The sequence below is a fragment of the Arachis ipaensis genome, chromosome B5 (assembly GCF_059453495.1).
Source record: "Arachis ipaensis isolate K30076 ecotype BB chromosome B5, ASM5945349v1, whole genome shotgun sequence".
NCBI classification, from domain to species: domain Eukaryota; kingdom Viridiplantae; phylum Streptophyta; class Magnoliopsida; order Fabales; family Fabaceae; genus Arachis; species Arachis ipaensis.
The window spans coordinates 116,745,582-116,762,828 of record NC_142440.1 but is presented as its reverse complement, the minus strand read 5'-3'; the positions used below and the strand labels follow the sequence as shown (position 1 = coordinate 116,762,828).

Sequence of the window (17,247 nt, the reverse complement as noted above, 5' to 3'; positions counted from 1 at the left end):
CTAACAGACTTTCGAATTCAAACATCTCCCTTATCTTAGCCAGATAAGATAAGATAAGATAAGATGCTCACCAATACCTATAAAATGAGGACCCAAGTCCCTCAGGTATGGATTCATTCCTCACACCTTATACCTCTCAGATCCATTCTGACTTGAGCGTCGGAGTGTCTTTGCAGGTACCTCCCCCCATTGCTCCAGTCAAGCAATCCGGCATCCGCCTCGACCCGCAGGTTCCCGACCCATCTCTCAACCCATACCAGAGACATCTTGTACATTGGTGCCGTCTGTGGGGACCTTTGCGCTAGCCGAGCCGGATGGGGGACGCCTTGGAGGAAACCCCCTCAAGCCAGGATGACTCTCGACAGCTTCATCCAACCCCAGAACACCGGGAGGTCACGAACCAAGCAAGAATAGCAAGCACTATCCACCACGCGAACAACCACGTCGCCACGGACCAACGACATCCTGAGAAAGCTAGGGACAAAGCGGCACAGACCATCCAGGATCTCTGCCTCCGAGTCCAAGAGCTTGAAGGCAAACTGAGCAACAGAGAAAAACACAACAACGAACACGGAAGCCAGGCAACTTCCAGATCAAGATCTCGCCGCGGCAGGTCGCCGACCCAACGACGCGATAGGAGAGACGGTCGCAGCACCTCGCGCGACCACGATCACGAGAAATCGCCGGAACGGCGGTACAACAAGAAACACAACCGCAGCGCTTCCCGAGATCTAAGTCGTCAACACGACTCAGACGAAGATCGGAGGTACCGAAATACCAAGCGCACAAGAAACGACCACACAATAATGGGAGCTACACCCTCCACAGAAAGAATCTTAAGGGCAAAACTCCCCAAAGGTTTCGACAAACCTACCGACATGAAGTACGACGGGACCAAGGACCCCCAGGAACATCTAACGGCCTTCGAGGCCAGGATGAACCTGGAAGGAGCGGCCGACGCGGTCCGATGCAGAGCCTTCCCGGTAACCCTTGTGGGGCCGGCAATCAAATGGTTCAACGCCCTCCCAAATGGATCCATAGCCAGTTTCCACGACATAACATGAAAGTTCATGGCCCAGTTCACAACTAGAATCACCAAAGCCAAACACCCCATCAACCTGCTAGGGGTCATGCAAAAACAAGAAGAATCCACAAGGAAATACCTCGACCGCTTCAACGACGAATGCCTAACGGTCGACGGGCTCACGGATTCCGTCGCGAGCCTCTGCTTAACCAACGGACTCATGAACGAATATTTTCGCAAACACCTCACCACCAAACCAGTATGGACTATGCACGAGATCCAGAATGTCGCCAAAGATTACATCAATGACGAAGAAGTCAGTCAAGTCGTCGCCGCCAACAAACGACAGCACGGCAACACCCAACACGGCAACTCAGCTCCTCGCCAAAATCCACCACCCAGAGAGAATCAAAGAGACCACCCCAGGCCGACAAATACAAACCGACCACCGAGAATTGGCAAATTCTCTAATTACACACCCCTGACAGCACCAATTACGGAAGTATACCACCAAATAGCAGACCGAGGCATCATTCCGAAAGCCTGACAACTCAAAGAAAGGACGGGAGGCAACAAAACCCTCTACTGCGACTACCACCGAGGTTACGGTCACAAAACACAAGATTGTTTTGACCTTAAAGACGCCCTCGAACAAGCCATACGAGACGGCAAGCTCCCAGAATTTGCCAAAATCATCAGAGAACCAAGGCGCGCGGAAAGAGACAGGTCACCGGAAAAAGACAGGCGTAACCCGAGAACCCAGAAGCAACCCCCCAGAGGAAGCCCAGAAGACGACCCGACCATCATAGTAAACGTCATCACGGGCAAAGACATATCGAGCAAGTCAAAACTAACAATGAAAAAAGATCTCAAAGTAATGGCGGTCAGAAACCAGACTCCAACCACTACAGCCGACAACACGATAACCTTTTTACCAAAGGACTGCCAGCACGGCACCTCGGCCGAAGATGCCCCCTTCGTCATCTCGGCCAGAATCGGAACAGGACTGGTACGACGGATACTGGTGGACACCGGGGCAGACTCGAACATCCTCTTCCGAGGAGCCTTCGACAAGCTCGGGCTCCACAACGACAACCTCCAAACACACCGCAACGGAGTCACGGGACTCGGGGACAACTTCCTCAAACTAGATGGCTCAATCACCCTTCCCATCACCATAGGAACAAGCAGCCAGAAGAAGACAATCCTATCCGAATTTGTAGTCCTAAAAGACTCCACAGCTTATAACGTGATTCTCGGAAGAAAAACAATCAACGACTTCTCCGCAGTCATCTTTACAAAATACCTCCTCATGAAGTTTAGAACCGAGGACGGATCCATCGGTACCATCCACGGGGACCGAGAGGTCGCAGCTGAATGCGACAACACCAGCCTAGCCGACCAACCCAAGCTAGAACCAGAAGAAGACATGGAAAAGCTACAAATAGGGCCAACCAAGGAAAAATACACCTTCATTAATAGGAACCTCCCATACGATCTTAAAGAAGAACTCTCCCAACTCCTGAAGCAAAATAGAGACTTGTTCGCATTCACACCAGCCGACATGCCGGGAATAAACCTCGACCTAATGTCCCACCGGCTAGCCGTGGACCCCAAAGCTAAACCAGTGGCACAAAGGAGACGAAAAATATCATCAGACCGAGCCGCTGAGGTCAAAAAGCAAGTTAAAGCCCTACTCGAAGCCAACTTCATCAGAGAACTCCCCTACACGACATGGTTGGCCAACACTGTACTAGTGAAAAAGTCTAACGGGAAATGGCGAATGTGCGTCGACTACACGGACCTCAACAAATCCTACCCAAAGGATGCCTTTCCCTTACCAAACATCGACGGACTAGTAGATGCCGCATCCGGCCACCGATACCTCAGCTTCATGGACGCGTATTCCGGCTACAACCAGATCCCGATGCACTGCCCAGACGAAGAAAAAATAGCGTTCATCACCCCAGACGGGACATACTGCTACACAGTGATGCCCTTCGGCCTGAAGAACGCGGGAGCCACCTATCAAAGACTCGTCAACAAGATATTCCAAAACCTATCCGAAAACAAACTAGAAGTCTACATAGACGACATGCTCGTCAAGACCGAATCCGGCGAGCAACTCACCGACGACCTCAAGGTCATAATGAACACCCTACGGAAGCACCAAATGCGACTCAACCCGGCAAAATGTGCCTTCGGGATGGAGGCAGGGAAGTTCCTCGGCTTTATGATCACGCAACGCGGAGTTGAAGCAAACCCGGAGAAATGTCGCGCCGTCCTCGAAATGACGAGCCCAAAAAACCTTAAAGATATCCAAAAGCTCACCGGCCGATTGACGGCGTTATCACGCTTTCTCGGGGCATCGGCCCAAAAGGCGATCCCCTTCTTCAAATTAATGAAAAAAGGAGCCCCTTTCAAGTGGAGACGGAATGCGAAGAAGCATTCCAACATTTCAAGAGAGTCTTAGCGGAACCACCAATCCTCGCCAAACCCCAAACAGGGGAAACACTCTACCTATACCTCTCCATAACGGAGGAGGCACTCGCAGCAGCGCTCATCCGTGAAAACGAGAAAAAAGAACAAAAACCCGTATACTTCATAAGCAGAGTCTTACAGGATGCGGAAGCTCGCTACTCACGCTTAGAAAAACTAGCCTTCACACTCCTTACAGCCTCCCGACGCCTACGACAATACTTCCAGGCCCATTCCGTGACGGTCCGAACCGACCAAGTGGTTAAGCAGGTACTACAAAAATCCGACCTAGCAGGCAGAATGCTAGCATGGTCCATCGAACTATCCCAGTTCGATATCAGGTTCGAACCCCGATACGCGATCAAAGCACAAGCCATGGCCGACTTTATCGCCGAAATGACACCAGGAAACTCCACCCCCGAATCATGGAAGCTACACGTTGACGGCTCCTCGAACATCACTTCCGGAGGCGCCGGAGTCATTCTTGAAAGCCAAAATGGAGTCGTGATCGAACAGTCAGTACGATATGAATTTTCGGTCTCAAACAACCAGGCAGAATACGAGGCCCTCTTAGCAGGCCTAGCCCTAGCCCGGGAAGTCGGAGCAGAAGTCCTAGAGGTAAATACCGATTCCCAAGTAGTCAGCTCCCAAATTAACGGAGACTACCAGACACGAGATCCCCTACTCCAACAATACCTCACCAAGGTAAACAAATTAAAAAAAGGATTCGAGCACGTCACCATACAGCACGTTCCTAGGGAACGAAACACAAGGGCAGACCTACTTTCCAAACTAGCCAGCACCAAACCTGGACACGGTAACAAATCACTAATCCAGGAAGTCGTCAAGTCACCTTCCGTGTCAACGACAACCAACGCTCATCTGACATTGTCAAATCAGGGGTCTTGGACCCATCCTATCCTACAGTACCTCCTCGAGGGAACACTGCCGCCAGACCCCAAAGAGGGAAAGCGAATAAAAAGGGAAGCCGCCAACTATACTATTGTCGCAGGACAACTATACAAACGCGGATTCTCGCAACCCCTGCTCAAATGTATTGAACCCGGGGACACGAAGTACATACTCCGCGAAATCCACAAAGGCTGCTGCGGCCACCACATCGGAGGCAAAACGTTAGCCTAAAAAGTCATCAGGGCAGGCTACTTCTAGCCCACAATTATCCGAGACTCCATACAAATATTTAAAAACTGCGACAAATGCCAAAGGCACGCCAATATCCACCAAGCCGCCCCTCACCAGCTCAGCATCATATCGGCAGAACGGCCGTTCGGCACCTGGGGTATCGCCTCGTCGGGCCCTTCCCTACGGCACCCGGTCAACTTAGGTACCTCATCGTCGCCATAGACTACTACACCAAATGGATCGAAGCCGAACCCCTAGCCTCCAAAACGGCAGCCCAATGCCGAAAATTCCTCTGGCGACAGATCATCACCCGATTCGGGATCCCCGAGATCGTTATCTCGGACAACGGAACCCAATTTGCTGACAAAAAGTTCAGAGAATTTTTAGAAGGATTACACGTATCTCACCGTTTCAACTTGGTAGAACACCCCCAAACAAACGGACAGGTGGAATCCGCAAACAAAATAATCGTCAAAGGACTCAAGAAGCGGCTCGACGAAGCCAAAGGACTATGGGCCGACGAACTCGGATCGGTCCTATGGTCATACCGAACCACATCGCAAACGACCACAGGAGAAACACCCTTCCGATTAACATACGGTGTGGAAGCGGTCATCCCGGTAGAAATCGGAGACCCAAGCCCCAGAAAAATGGTCGGCGGTAACGACGAGGAAGCAGAACGAGACCTCATTGACGAGGAAAGAACCATAGCTCATATCAAAGAGCTAGCCCTAAAACAGAGAATCAGCTTAAGATACAACCATGGCGTCATCCGACGAGAATTCGCAACTGACGATCTCGTCCTACGACAAAACGACATCGGTCCCCCGACCCCAAGAGAAGGGAAACTCACCCCCAACTGGGAAGGACCATACAGAATCAAGGCGGTAATCGGAAAAGGAGCATACAAACTCGAACAGCTTAACGGCGATGAAGTCCCAAGGACCTGGAACGCCGCAAATTTACGGCGATACTACACCTAGGCCGACCTAACTAGGTCACCCCTTTTTACTTGTTTATGTATCTTCCCATTTTACAACTCTCGAATTTGCTTATCTTCCCATTTTACAACTCTTGAAATTTCTTAAGTATCAATCCCGGGTACTCTTTCTCCCCAAAGACGGAGGGTTTTAACGAGGCCCACCCATCAATAAAATTCCATTAAAAAGCTATCCCTAAATTCTTCAATTTTAAGATGTCCCAAATACGGAACAAAATTATGGCCACGACTGGGGGACCGATCACCCCCCAGGCCCAACACACGGATATCCACGAAAATACGACCACACGACGGTCCGCTCATCCCAAACAGGGAATGAAATAAACCAAAAAATGGAACAGTCTTAAACGGAATATACAAAAAGGCCCGAACGGCCGAAAAAGTCATTTAACGAAATCCGGAGTTACGAAGTCACGGTTACACGGCCCACGGCCAAACCAAAATATCCAAAAAACAAGCCAAGTCTCAAGACAAAAATACAAAATTACAAGAGATAAAGCTACTCGAGGTCGACTATCCGACCATCACGAACGGTCTTGAACGCTCCAATCACAGACACGTCCACGCCCGGAGCCAGCACCAGGGCCTGTGCCTTCATCGTCTCCTCGGTAGCAGCAATCGCATCCTTAGCATCAGCCAACAACTCCGTTTTCTCCCTCTTCAAGGCAGCAACCTCGGCCTTCAAAGCCTCCGTCTCACCGAGAAGCACGGCAGCCTGGGAACCCACATTAGAAGCCTTTTGCCGCTCCTCACCCAGTTGAGAAAGAAGTGAAGTTTCAACCTCAAAAAGCCGGAGAATCTCTGCCCCGGCCTCCTCAGAAGACTTCACTGCCTTTTCCCTCGCAATCTCGGCAGCCTCAAGCTTCTCCTTCAGCTTAACCATTTCAGCCTGAGAGTGACGGAGTTTCTTATCCAGCAAACCAACTTGAGCCATCACGGGCTCAACCTTCCGAACAACGATAGCAGACCGAAGGAGGGCACTGAACACCGACTTGGCCTGGAACGAAACATCGCAACCATCAAAAAACGGCTCCGTACCAGGCATCAAGTGTTGATCAATAAAACCCGGGGCATCGAAACGATGATCCATCACACTAGGCACCAAACCCTCCTCCTCAAAAGTCTCGCTGCTCGGGTCCTCAGGCCTTTTTCTCTTCCGAGAAGCCTCAGTAGCCGTCACCACGACGACTTCAGGAGAGTTCGCAAGACCAGGAGAAACTTGAGCATCGGCCCGCGCACCCGAGGAAACCACCTCCTGAGAAACCGGCTGAGAATCCACGGCAGGATTGGAGACAGGGGTAGAAGGAGACGAAGATCCCTCCTCCCGACCCATCGCGGCTTTCAACCTAGCCAAAGAAGTCAGCCCACCAGCCATCTCAACTGAAAGAAACCAAAGAAAAAATCAAGTCACAAACTCGGGAAAACAAAACATAAAAAATCAAGAAAGAGACAGGGCACACACCGATATACGCCCGACAAGCCTCGGGGTCCCCCATGACATCCCGAGGATTCAACGGACACTCGCCAAACAAATGTCACAAAATGTTGGCGACATCCTTATCCTCCTGGGACAAGTTATCATAGGTGAACTTAGTCAAAACCGACGGGCCAGCACGGAAATTCCAGTACGTCGGAAACCGGCGGACGCCCTCCGGCGACTACCAAAACGGATGATGCCCCTGAACGGGACGCACCTTAAAATACTCCCTTTTGAAACAGTGAAAGGAATCCTCAAACAACCCAAAAATTCGGCGATGAGGCTGAGCACGGAATGACATATATCCTTTCTTATGCTTCCCTTCTTTAGTCGGGAGAGTGCATAAGAAGAGAAAAAGAAAAACAGGAACAGAAGTCGGAAGGTCAAGATACCGGCACACCAATTCAAAAGACCGCACGGCAGCCCAACTATTCGGATGAAGCTGAGACGGCGCCACGGAACACCGACTCAGCAAATCCTGAACAAACGGCGAGAAAGGAAACCGCACGCCGAGCCGTGTAAACATCGACTCGTAAACCCACATCCAGTCTGGAACAGTGGGCGAATGAAGATTTAAATAACAGACACGCTCATCGGCATCTGGAAGGGCAAGCTCGTACTGCCGCTCCATCTCACCGCCACCACAAATCGCCCCCTGATTACGGAGGCGTTGAAGATCGGCCTCCGTCATCCGTGACGGAACGCCCCACACGTCGCTAGTCAACCAAGTGTAGCGAGCGGGGACGCCCCTGGAGGGAGCCACGGGAGCACCAACACCCTCATTTCTCTGCCGATGCATACCTAAAACAGGGAAGAGCACCACCATCAGCCTACCAACCCTACGCAGAAGTAAGAACAGAAACCTACCGCTACTGCCAAAACCAACACGGTGGTGCACCGCCACTACTAACCAAACACAACCACACTCAGCCCCCCCCCCCCCCGCCCCAAAACTCAAATACCACCGCAGAAAACACAATGCAGCAAGGAAATAACAAAGTACAACGCATGGCAAATACAAAACAGGCATAGCACAAAACAACAAAAGAAGAAAAGCGAAGCACACCAACCTGGAAACAGAGAAAAAGATCCTGGGGAAGCTTGAGAAGCAGAAGCAGCAAAAAAGCACCAGAGAGCAGTAACACAGAAAGAGGAGAAGATTTCTTCAAGAAAGAACGAAAAAATAAAAAATAAAAACAAACGAGGGAATTAAAAGGCCAAAACGGTTAAAAAAGGAGGGGGGCGAAAATACACAAATAACCCTAAAACAAGGTAAGGCTCGTAGGGGCAAAAGAGGAAAATGCTCCCTCGCATTAAACACCTCCCTCGAAAATAGAAGCTAATAAAGTGCGCCTCGAAGAACGCAACAGACGCAGTAGGCTCGGAAGAGTCACGTCAAACCAAAACGGTCAGACGAACCTTCCAGCAAAAGCCGAGGCCGAGACACCGATCTCACAACGGAGAATCAAACGAACACCCAAGAAAAACTAAAGACCCAGCCCGCAGTCAAATACCACACCTCCCAGCGACAGACCGACCTTGCTCGCTCTCCCGCTGTGGGGGCAACTGTTACGGATCCGGCCCACGGTTCCCGGACCCATGGCTAAACCCGAACCCGGTTCCTCGGGTCCGACCCATCTCCATTTTCCGGAAGGCCCGAAACCGGCCCTCTAGAGCTCCTAACCGACTTTCGAATTCAAACATCTCCCTTATCTTAGCCAGATAAGATAAGATAAGATAAGATGCTCACCAACACCTATAAAATGAGGACCCAAGTCCCTCAGGTATTGATTCATTCCTCACACCTTATACCTCTCAGATCCATTCTGACTTGAGCGTCGGAGTGTCTTTGCAGGTACCTCCCCTCATTGCTCCAGTCAAGCGATCCGGCATCCGCCTCGACCCGCAGGTTTCCGATCCATCTTTCAACTCGTACCAGAGACATCTTGTACAGCTACAAATTTAAAATTGCAAAAGAAAACATAGAAAAGTATGAAGAAAAGGGGTAGGAAACGAAAGCATTGAGAGAAAAAGGGTGACAAGAGATGGCAAAGAGGGCATGAAGTGGTGGTGGAGTAAGAAAAAATAATGGTAAAAAGAGAAAAAAGAAGAAACAAAAAGAGGATGAGAGAAAAAATAAGGAAGAAGAGAAAAAGGAAAGGGGACAACTTTGAGGGAAGAGAAAAATGGAGTGTCACCAGTGTCAAGGCTAAGGTAACATCGAGAGCCTCAATACTAATTTATCATTTTTCTGTTCTTTTTACCGGACACAAAGCAAACGCGATTCTTTTCTTTTTACATTACTTGACAACACTCAAATAATAAAACTTCCAAAATCAAATTTGACAATTTAATCTCTAAGCTAATATTTCTTTTGATCTCTAAAATTAAATTAGTTAGTCAATCCGATCCTAATTTTTTAAAATGATCAACTACGTTTTTCAGTTTAAAAATGCAACTCATATTAGTCTGTAGGCAAAAACTCCTCACATCTATTAGTGTAACATTAATGTGAGTAGTTAATTTTTAAATATTTTGACACTTACTTGATGTCAATATCTTTACTTGTGGTAACAGTGTTCAAAATTTATTCATAGGACTTAATTAAATCAAAAGTGGTAGACAATAATTACAATTAAGCCCCATAAACTAACACAATTATAAGGCATCAACATTAAATAATAATCGTTATAGTGCTATAAGATGGTATACACATAAGCGTTACATTAGCGGTTGTAAAATAGGGTATTAATGACAACTACGTATATGAAAGTGTGAAAGTTAGTTTGGTTATTTTCAAAGTTAAAAATCATATCGATTCATAGTATAATTTTCGAGATCAAGACTGAATATTATCTCAGTCTATTTTAAAATATTAGAGAAACTAATGCCTAATAAAATAAAAGAAAATACTATTATCTTAACCTTTAAAAATGTCAGACGTTATAATCCTTTTCTTAAACTATTTTTTGGAAAAAGTAAGGTCTAATTTATTTATCCTATTATAATCTAAGGATCAATTTATAATCGTACACGTTTTAAAGTCTCATTTTCTTTCTTTTATTTTGTAGGGATAAGTACTTTTTTCGTCTTCAAGGTCTGGGGTCAAAATCAAATTCGTCCTTAATCATTTTTTGTTATTAAAATCATCCTCAATCTTTATAAACACATTAAAACTGTCCTCCCCCCATCTACAAAAAATTTTGGACACATTTATTCCTGAGGTTGTTACCCGTAGTTGAACCATTTAATGATTAAGAAAATTAAGTTTTTTTTTAATTAAAAACCTCATCCCCAAACCAGAATCATAAAGCGTGTGTTAGGGTTCAGGTTTCAGTGCAGCCATGGCGTCGAAGTGTAAAATCCGGTCAAACCGTAATCAATTAAATAATAAATTAAATAGGAGCGAATATGGTTAGAAAATTTAACAATCGGAATTTGATAATTTAAATATGATATCTGGACTCAGTGAATTTTTCTGAGTCGGAAAACATAGTTTTCTGAATAAAAATGCGCACTGGAAATTTAACCGGCAATACCAGCTGCGATATGTCCGGTACTGTAGTTGAGAAAATTAATTAGAAGTGAATAGTTTTAAGAAATAAGAATTTATAATTTGGGAAGATAGAAATATTTAAAATACGATTTAAAACTCTAATCTTAGATGTTTTGGCCCAAAATTCGGCCAACAGACTAAACCAAGTGAACCGGACCCAAGTGGGTCCAAGACCCAACATATATAAATATTAGTTATGAGCATTTCAGCTCATTTACCCTAAAGAAAGAGGGTAGGGGCGCTGAAATGGAGAAGAGAGGAAGAAGAGAGAAAATCCTAACTTCATCAAACTTTAAATCATCATAACTTTGTCTTTGGAACTCCGATTGACAAGTCGTTTGCGGTCACGCGTCGCTCTTCTCATCCTCTACAATTTTATCTAAGTTTTGTGGTGAGTAATCCACTGTCCTCTGTCTAGATTTCATTTTTTTCTTTAAATTTGAATTTGGTTTGGGTTTTGAGAAAATCCTGTGATTTTGGTTGTTTAGGAGTGCTCTAGTATGAGCCATTAGTGAGTTCCATCAACCAATTTTGTGGGTTAAGGTAAGAAACCCTCTAACCCTTGTGATTTATCAATTTCATAAATCCTAGATTGATTATTAGTGTGAAATTGGTTATGTTAGAGTATTGGTTGATTTATGTGCACAATTGGGAGGTTGGTGTTGCTTGTGGAGCTTTGGTGAGGCTCGGAGTTAAGGGTTGGTAGAGACTCTCAAGAAGAAGCTCAATTTTTTTGGCTACAAGAGGTACGGTTTAAGTTTCATTTAAGTACCGTGTGGTGTGATGAGAATTCCTAGGCTAGATGCCCCTAGGATTAAGTTTGGATTGTGTAAATGGTCGGCACTAAAATGTATAGTTGATATGCAATGTAAATTCATGATTGGGTTGAGAATTGTGTGAATTGTATGTTTGGTGTGTTGAAAAATTGATAAATTAGATAATGAATATTAGTTTGTGGAATATGCATTTAAATTGTGAATTTGGGCCGAAGGCCGTGAATCTTGGGCCGGAGGCCGGAAAGAGGTAAGGAAGGTAAGTGATGTGTGTATTATGTGATGTCATATGAGATTGAAGGGAATTGTGATTGTTGTTATTTGGTTACAAGGGATTGTATGGATTATGTGGTTATTGGTTTTGAGGGAGGAATTGATGTCTTTGTTGATAATGCACGTGAGTTGTATATGATAACATAGATTTATATGTATTGGAAGTTGATGGAATTGGTATTGTTAGAACTTAAGATGTGGAATGAAATATATGATATGGTATTTTGTTTGAAATTGAGTTATTTGATTGAGATTAGTCAAAATGGTGGATTGGTGGATTGTGAATTTAATGAGAATGTTGAAAATATGAGTTGAGGAGGCTTGAGGTTGATTTGGTAAGTTTTGGTTGATTTTGAAAAGGTTTGAAATTGGTTTGTGTTGAAAATTTGGTTTTATTGGTTTTTATAAAAGTTGTGCTTTTGGCCTACTTTGACGGAGCAAAACTCGGTCCCCAGATCCCTGATTTGTATCAAACTTCTTTAGAAATAAAATTGGATCCGAGATGTTTGTGCCGTTCAAAGAACGGGTGAAAAATGATTTGAAACGAAAAAGTTATACCCGTCGGAAGTTTCGGGTTTGAAAATGTGATCCTGCAGCTTTTTAAACTTAGTAAATTTTTTTGTTAAACATACTCCGACATGCACGCATGGCCGACGCACACGCGTCACTCATGATTTTTACTCTCTCACGCGTGCGCCTGGCTGATGCGTACGCGTCGGTGTATTGATGCAGGTGCGTAGTACAAATTCCAGAGAGTTGTAATGGTAGCGTGCTGGTTTTGTGCGAGGAGCACAAAACACATCCACGTGTATGCGTGACTGACGCGCACGCATCACCCTACCTCTCTATTTCCCACGCGTGCGTGTGGGCGACGCTCATACGTCACTCTACTTTTCCATCTTCCACGCGTGCGCGTGAGCGACGCACACGCGTGACCCTGTTTTCAGCAAAAAAATGATTTTTGAGATTTTAAAACTGAATTTCAGACTTCCAAGCCTCCATTTTGATCCTTTAAGTCTTAAATCTTTATAGCATGCCTAGTAATGAAAAGAAGCTAGGACATATGGTAACTTGTGGATAAAGTAAAGTAAGAATCAATGATGAATGATGAGTAATGATGATTGTATGAGTTGCTGAGGATGATGGTGAGAGTGCTGTGTATGTTATGAGCCGGATGGCTGTGACAAGCATTGAAATATGGCTGAGTATATACATGTATATAATTAATGATTAAATGATTATGATTGATTGAGGAAGCTTGAACATGTGGCGAGTATGCCGGAGATACATATATGATTAATGAATGTGATAAATGGATAATGATGGAAAATGTTGAATGTGACGTGTGACTCAGGTAGTATGCAGTGGCGTTGTCCACTTACTCTAGGTATGAGATGGGGAAGGAGGATTATGATAAATGAGTTTAATTATGGAGTCTTGAATGAATGTATGTTTGAGATGCCTGGGTAGTAGCAAGGGTTTTGGTACGTCTCACTTGCTCCAGGTCAGAGATTGTGATGCCTGGATAGTAGCGGCAGTAGTGGTGGTTCCACTCGCTCCAGGTTGAGCTTTTAAATACCTGCCTAGGTAGATGCAGTGGCATTGATCCACTTGCTCCGAGATGTGGTGAGATATACCTTCCTCAGTAGATGCAGTGGCATTGATTCCACTTGCTTCAGGTTTGGTTTGCAACTCCTGGGGTAGATGCAGTGGTTAGCCCCCACTTGCTCCCAGTCGAGGTTGATTTAAGATTGGTGAAACTATCTGAGTTTCTCATTTCCTTGGGTAGATGCAGTGGGTCAGCTCCACTTGCTCCAGGTTGAGATCTGAGATTCTGTTGACCTCATGTCGTAAGTGTGGCCGGACACTGTGAAATTTATGAATGAGCTCGCCCCCGTGGATAAACACCAGTGAGGGTGCTATATGTTTATGTTGAGAATTACTCGAGTTGGGGATGCGCGACAGGGGGACAGTCCAATGGTTAGCTACCAGGACGTGTCGGGTTGGCTATATAACCGACATATGATATCATCAGCCATAGGGCAGGCATACATCATTTGCATATGTTTGAATTGTTTGGGTTTGCCTATTTGTTTTGGATTGCTATATCATATATGCTATGTTACCTGATTATGTGCTACTTGTTCTACTTGTACTTTAATTGTGTATTACTTGCCTGTATTGCTTGTATTTATACAACTGAGAGGTCCCTCATGCTGGTGTCGGTGGATGCTAAGGGCTGTTCTTGATGAGATGAGTTGATGATGTAATTGAATAATGATAATGATTATTGAATGAGGTAATTGAGCTCCCTGGGTAGACGCAGTGAAGTGATTTCACTTGCTCCAGGTAGAGAATGAGATAATTTGAGTTCCCTGGGTAGACGCAGTGAAGTGATTTCACTTGCTCCAGGTGAGGATATGAGGTAACGATATAAAATTAGTGAGATAGAATGGCTGGGGATGGTTTCATTTATAATTCTGATTGTGAATCGTCGGAGAGTTAGAAAGTTGGGAAGCATGAGGAATATGAATCAGATTTAGCATTCCCTTATGACAGTTGCCTATTTATGGATTAGCGAGAACATAGGATGAATATTTGGTGAAAGGAAGTTTATGATGCTTAGTGAGTTTTTATTACAATACATTGTATTTATTTGGCACTTTTACCGTACTGGATGGGTCGGGGGTTCTTATTTTGTATATATCTCTTGTTTTTCAGATACAGGTCCAGGTGCTCAGAAGTGAGCTGTGGTTCATCTGAGAGATGGCGAAGATATTTATTTTCTCTATGTTATATTTTGCTTAGAATCTCTCCACCTTTCTTTTGAAATGCCTATATTATGTATTGAACTCTTTTGAACTTGCCTATAAGGGTTTTTATATTTACTTTGGGAGAGATTAGGAGATACTGTTGTCAACTTCTATTATACTGTACCCTAGCCATCCTAAACTTCGCGAGTCGCGACTAGTGGCTATTTACTTATGTCATATATCTATATACTGTCCTTCTCTTATTCTCCTTAATGCTTTTATCTGTATATCGCTTTCAACTTCAAGCTTTATCTTTTAGTTGTCGATACGTGAGTGACACGACTTCGCCATTTTATTTTTACTCTTTTCAGGCTTCTCGATTAATACTCCTTTCAATCTTACTTATATTTATGTATTAAAAATCCCCTTTGAGAGTCGTTGATGAGAGGACTTTTTTGTCGGTTAGAATTTCACTAATGAAGTCTCGTTGTAAGTATAGTTTCTAAACCAACAATAATCCTTTCATACAAAAATTTCTTTGTCACAAGTACAAACCCTTAAATTTATAAACCGAAGTATTGAACCTCGGGTCGTTCTCCCTAGGAATTGCAATAAAGTTTCTTGTTATTGGTTATGAGGTATGTTTTGGAGTTTTTGATAAGAGACATGAAAGATAAATGACAATGAAAATAATCTAACAACTAAAAAGGTCTTGGCAAAGGTTGGTGGTCAAGGATCTCTATCCTAATCACTAACCACAACATGAGAATTGGCAAGGACCAACCCCACTATGTTATCCTCTAACTAATAAAGGAAAGTCAAATGAGCTATGTCAATCCAAGTCCATAAGTCCTAGTTCTACACCAAATCAATTAGTGAGATCTAGAGTTAATGGCTCCCAATCGTCAATCACTTGGACATTAGTAACTCAAGAGTTCCTAAGTTACCTTCCCAAGACAAGAGGAACAAAATCTAACTCATATCTAGAAGAGGCATTTCAACAAACACATAGAAGGCAATAAAGGCAAACATTATTAATTGCAAGAATTAAAGGAATCTACAACTAAAAAAAGCAAGAGATTAACAATAGAAAGGCAAAACAATTATGAAACAACAAAGAACTTACCAATTGCATTGAAGAAGAAATGTAGATCTACAAAAGAAAGTTCATAAGCTACAACTAACAATACAAAGGAATTTCAAGGGAAGAAGAATTCTACAACTACAAGAGAACAATTAAGAAAAGAAAAGGAAAATTAGAAGAGAGAAGAAGAACTAGATCTAGATCTAAAACCTAATCCTAATCCTAGAGAGAAGTGAGAGCTTCTCTCTCTAGAACTAACTTTTCCTCCAAAAATTAAACTAAACTAAACTAATGTGTAAAAGTATATCAATTCTCCTTCAATCCTTGGCTTAAATAGCATCAGAAATGACTTGGATTGGGCCCACAAGGCTTTAGAATTCGCTGGCCACGTATTGCTTTAACTGGGTCATATGGTAGCAACGATGGCAAATCTTATATCTTTTTGAAGCCTCAGATGTTAGCTTTCCAACGCAACTAGAACCGCATCATTTGAACCTCTATAGCTCAAGTTATGGTCGTTTAAGTGCGAAGAGGTCGGCTTGACAGCTTTTACGATTCATTCATTTCTTCATGAGTTCTCCATTTATACATGCTTTTTTTCTTCATTCCCTTGATCCAATCTTTGTCTCCTAAATCTGAAATCACTTATCAAACACATCAAGGCATCTAATGGAATCAAGGTGAATTGAATTTAGCTACTTTAAGACCTAAAAGCATGTTTTCACACTTAAGCACAATTAAAGGAGAAGTTATAAAACCATGCTATTTCATTGGATAATGTGGGTTAAAAGGTTATAAAATCCTCTAAATTCAACACAAGATAAACCCTCTAAATGGGGTTTATCAACCTCTCCACACTTAAACCAAGCATGTGCTCATGCTTAAACCAAGAGAGAGCAAAGGGTATCAACATTTATTCAAAGCAAATAACCTAAATGCATCTATCTACATGAATGCAACTAAATACAAAATGATTCTACCTACTTGGTTAAGAATAAACTAATCTCCAAGACATACATGCACAAGTGGGGCTAAGGTCCCATGACGACTCATGAATCCTACCAATTTAAATATCAAAATGAAGTTCAAGTAGACTTGCAAGAAGAATGCTCATGAAAGCTGGGAATCAAGGAATTGAGTATCGAACCCTCACCGGAAGTGTTTGCACTCTAGTCGCTCAAGTGTGTAGGGTCAATTCTCTCAATTCTCCCCTAATCATGCTTTCTAAGATTTGTTTTTCTTCTAACAATCAACATATATTTTAATGCATGCATACAAGTATCATGAGGTCTTTTCATAGGTTGTAATGGGGCTAAGGTCAAGGTAGGATGCATATTTGGTTAAGTGAGCTTGAAATTTGAATCTTTGATAAGTTTAAACTTCCCACCTAACCTATGACATCCTATACAATTTCAAAGCCAACCTAACTATCCATTTTTATCACTTTTTCACATGCTCATGTATTCCTTTTCATTTCACAACACTTATGCATTGACCCTTTTGAGCTTTGCTTTGGGACATTTTGTCCCCTTTTATTTCTTTCTTTTTCTTTTTTTTTTCTTTTCTATTTTTTTTCTTTTCTTTTCTTTTCCATAATTTTTTTCTTCTTTTTCTTTTCCTTTTTCTCATTTTTTCTTTATATATACAAGATCATCAATGCATAAGGTTTTACATTCATTACACATG

The 17,247-nt window shown here is 43.7% G+C and overlaps 1 protein-coding gene across 1 annotated transcript; it reads left to right on the top strand.

Annotated features, from left to right (window-relative positions):
• Window positions 1-314: 314 nt before the first annotated feature.
• LOC148565495 (uncharacterized) lies at window positions 315-4,645 on the top strand. Its single transcript, XM_088487172.1, has 3 exons — window positions 315-929; window positions 2,343-3,404; window positions 3,488-4,645. Exons 1-3 carry the CDS (start codon window positions 315-317, stop codon window positions 4,643-4,645), a joined length of 2,835 nt encoding a protein of 944 aa, XP_088343298.1.
• The last annotated feature ends 12,602 nt before the right edge of the window (window positions 4,646-17,247 follow it).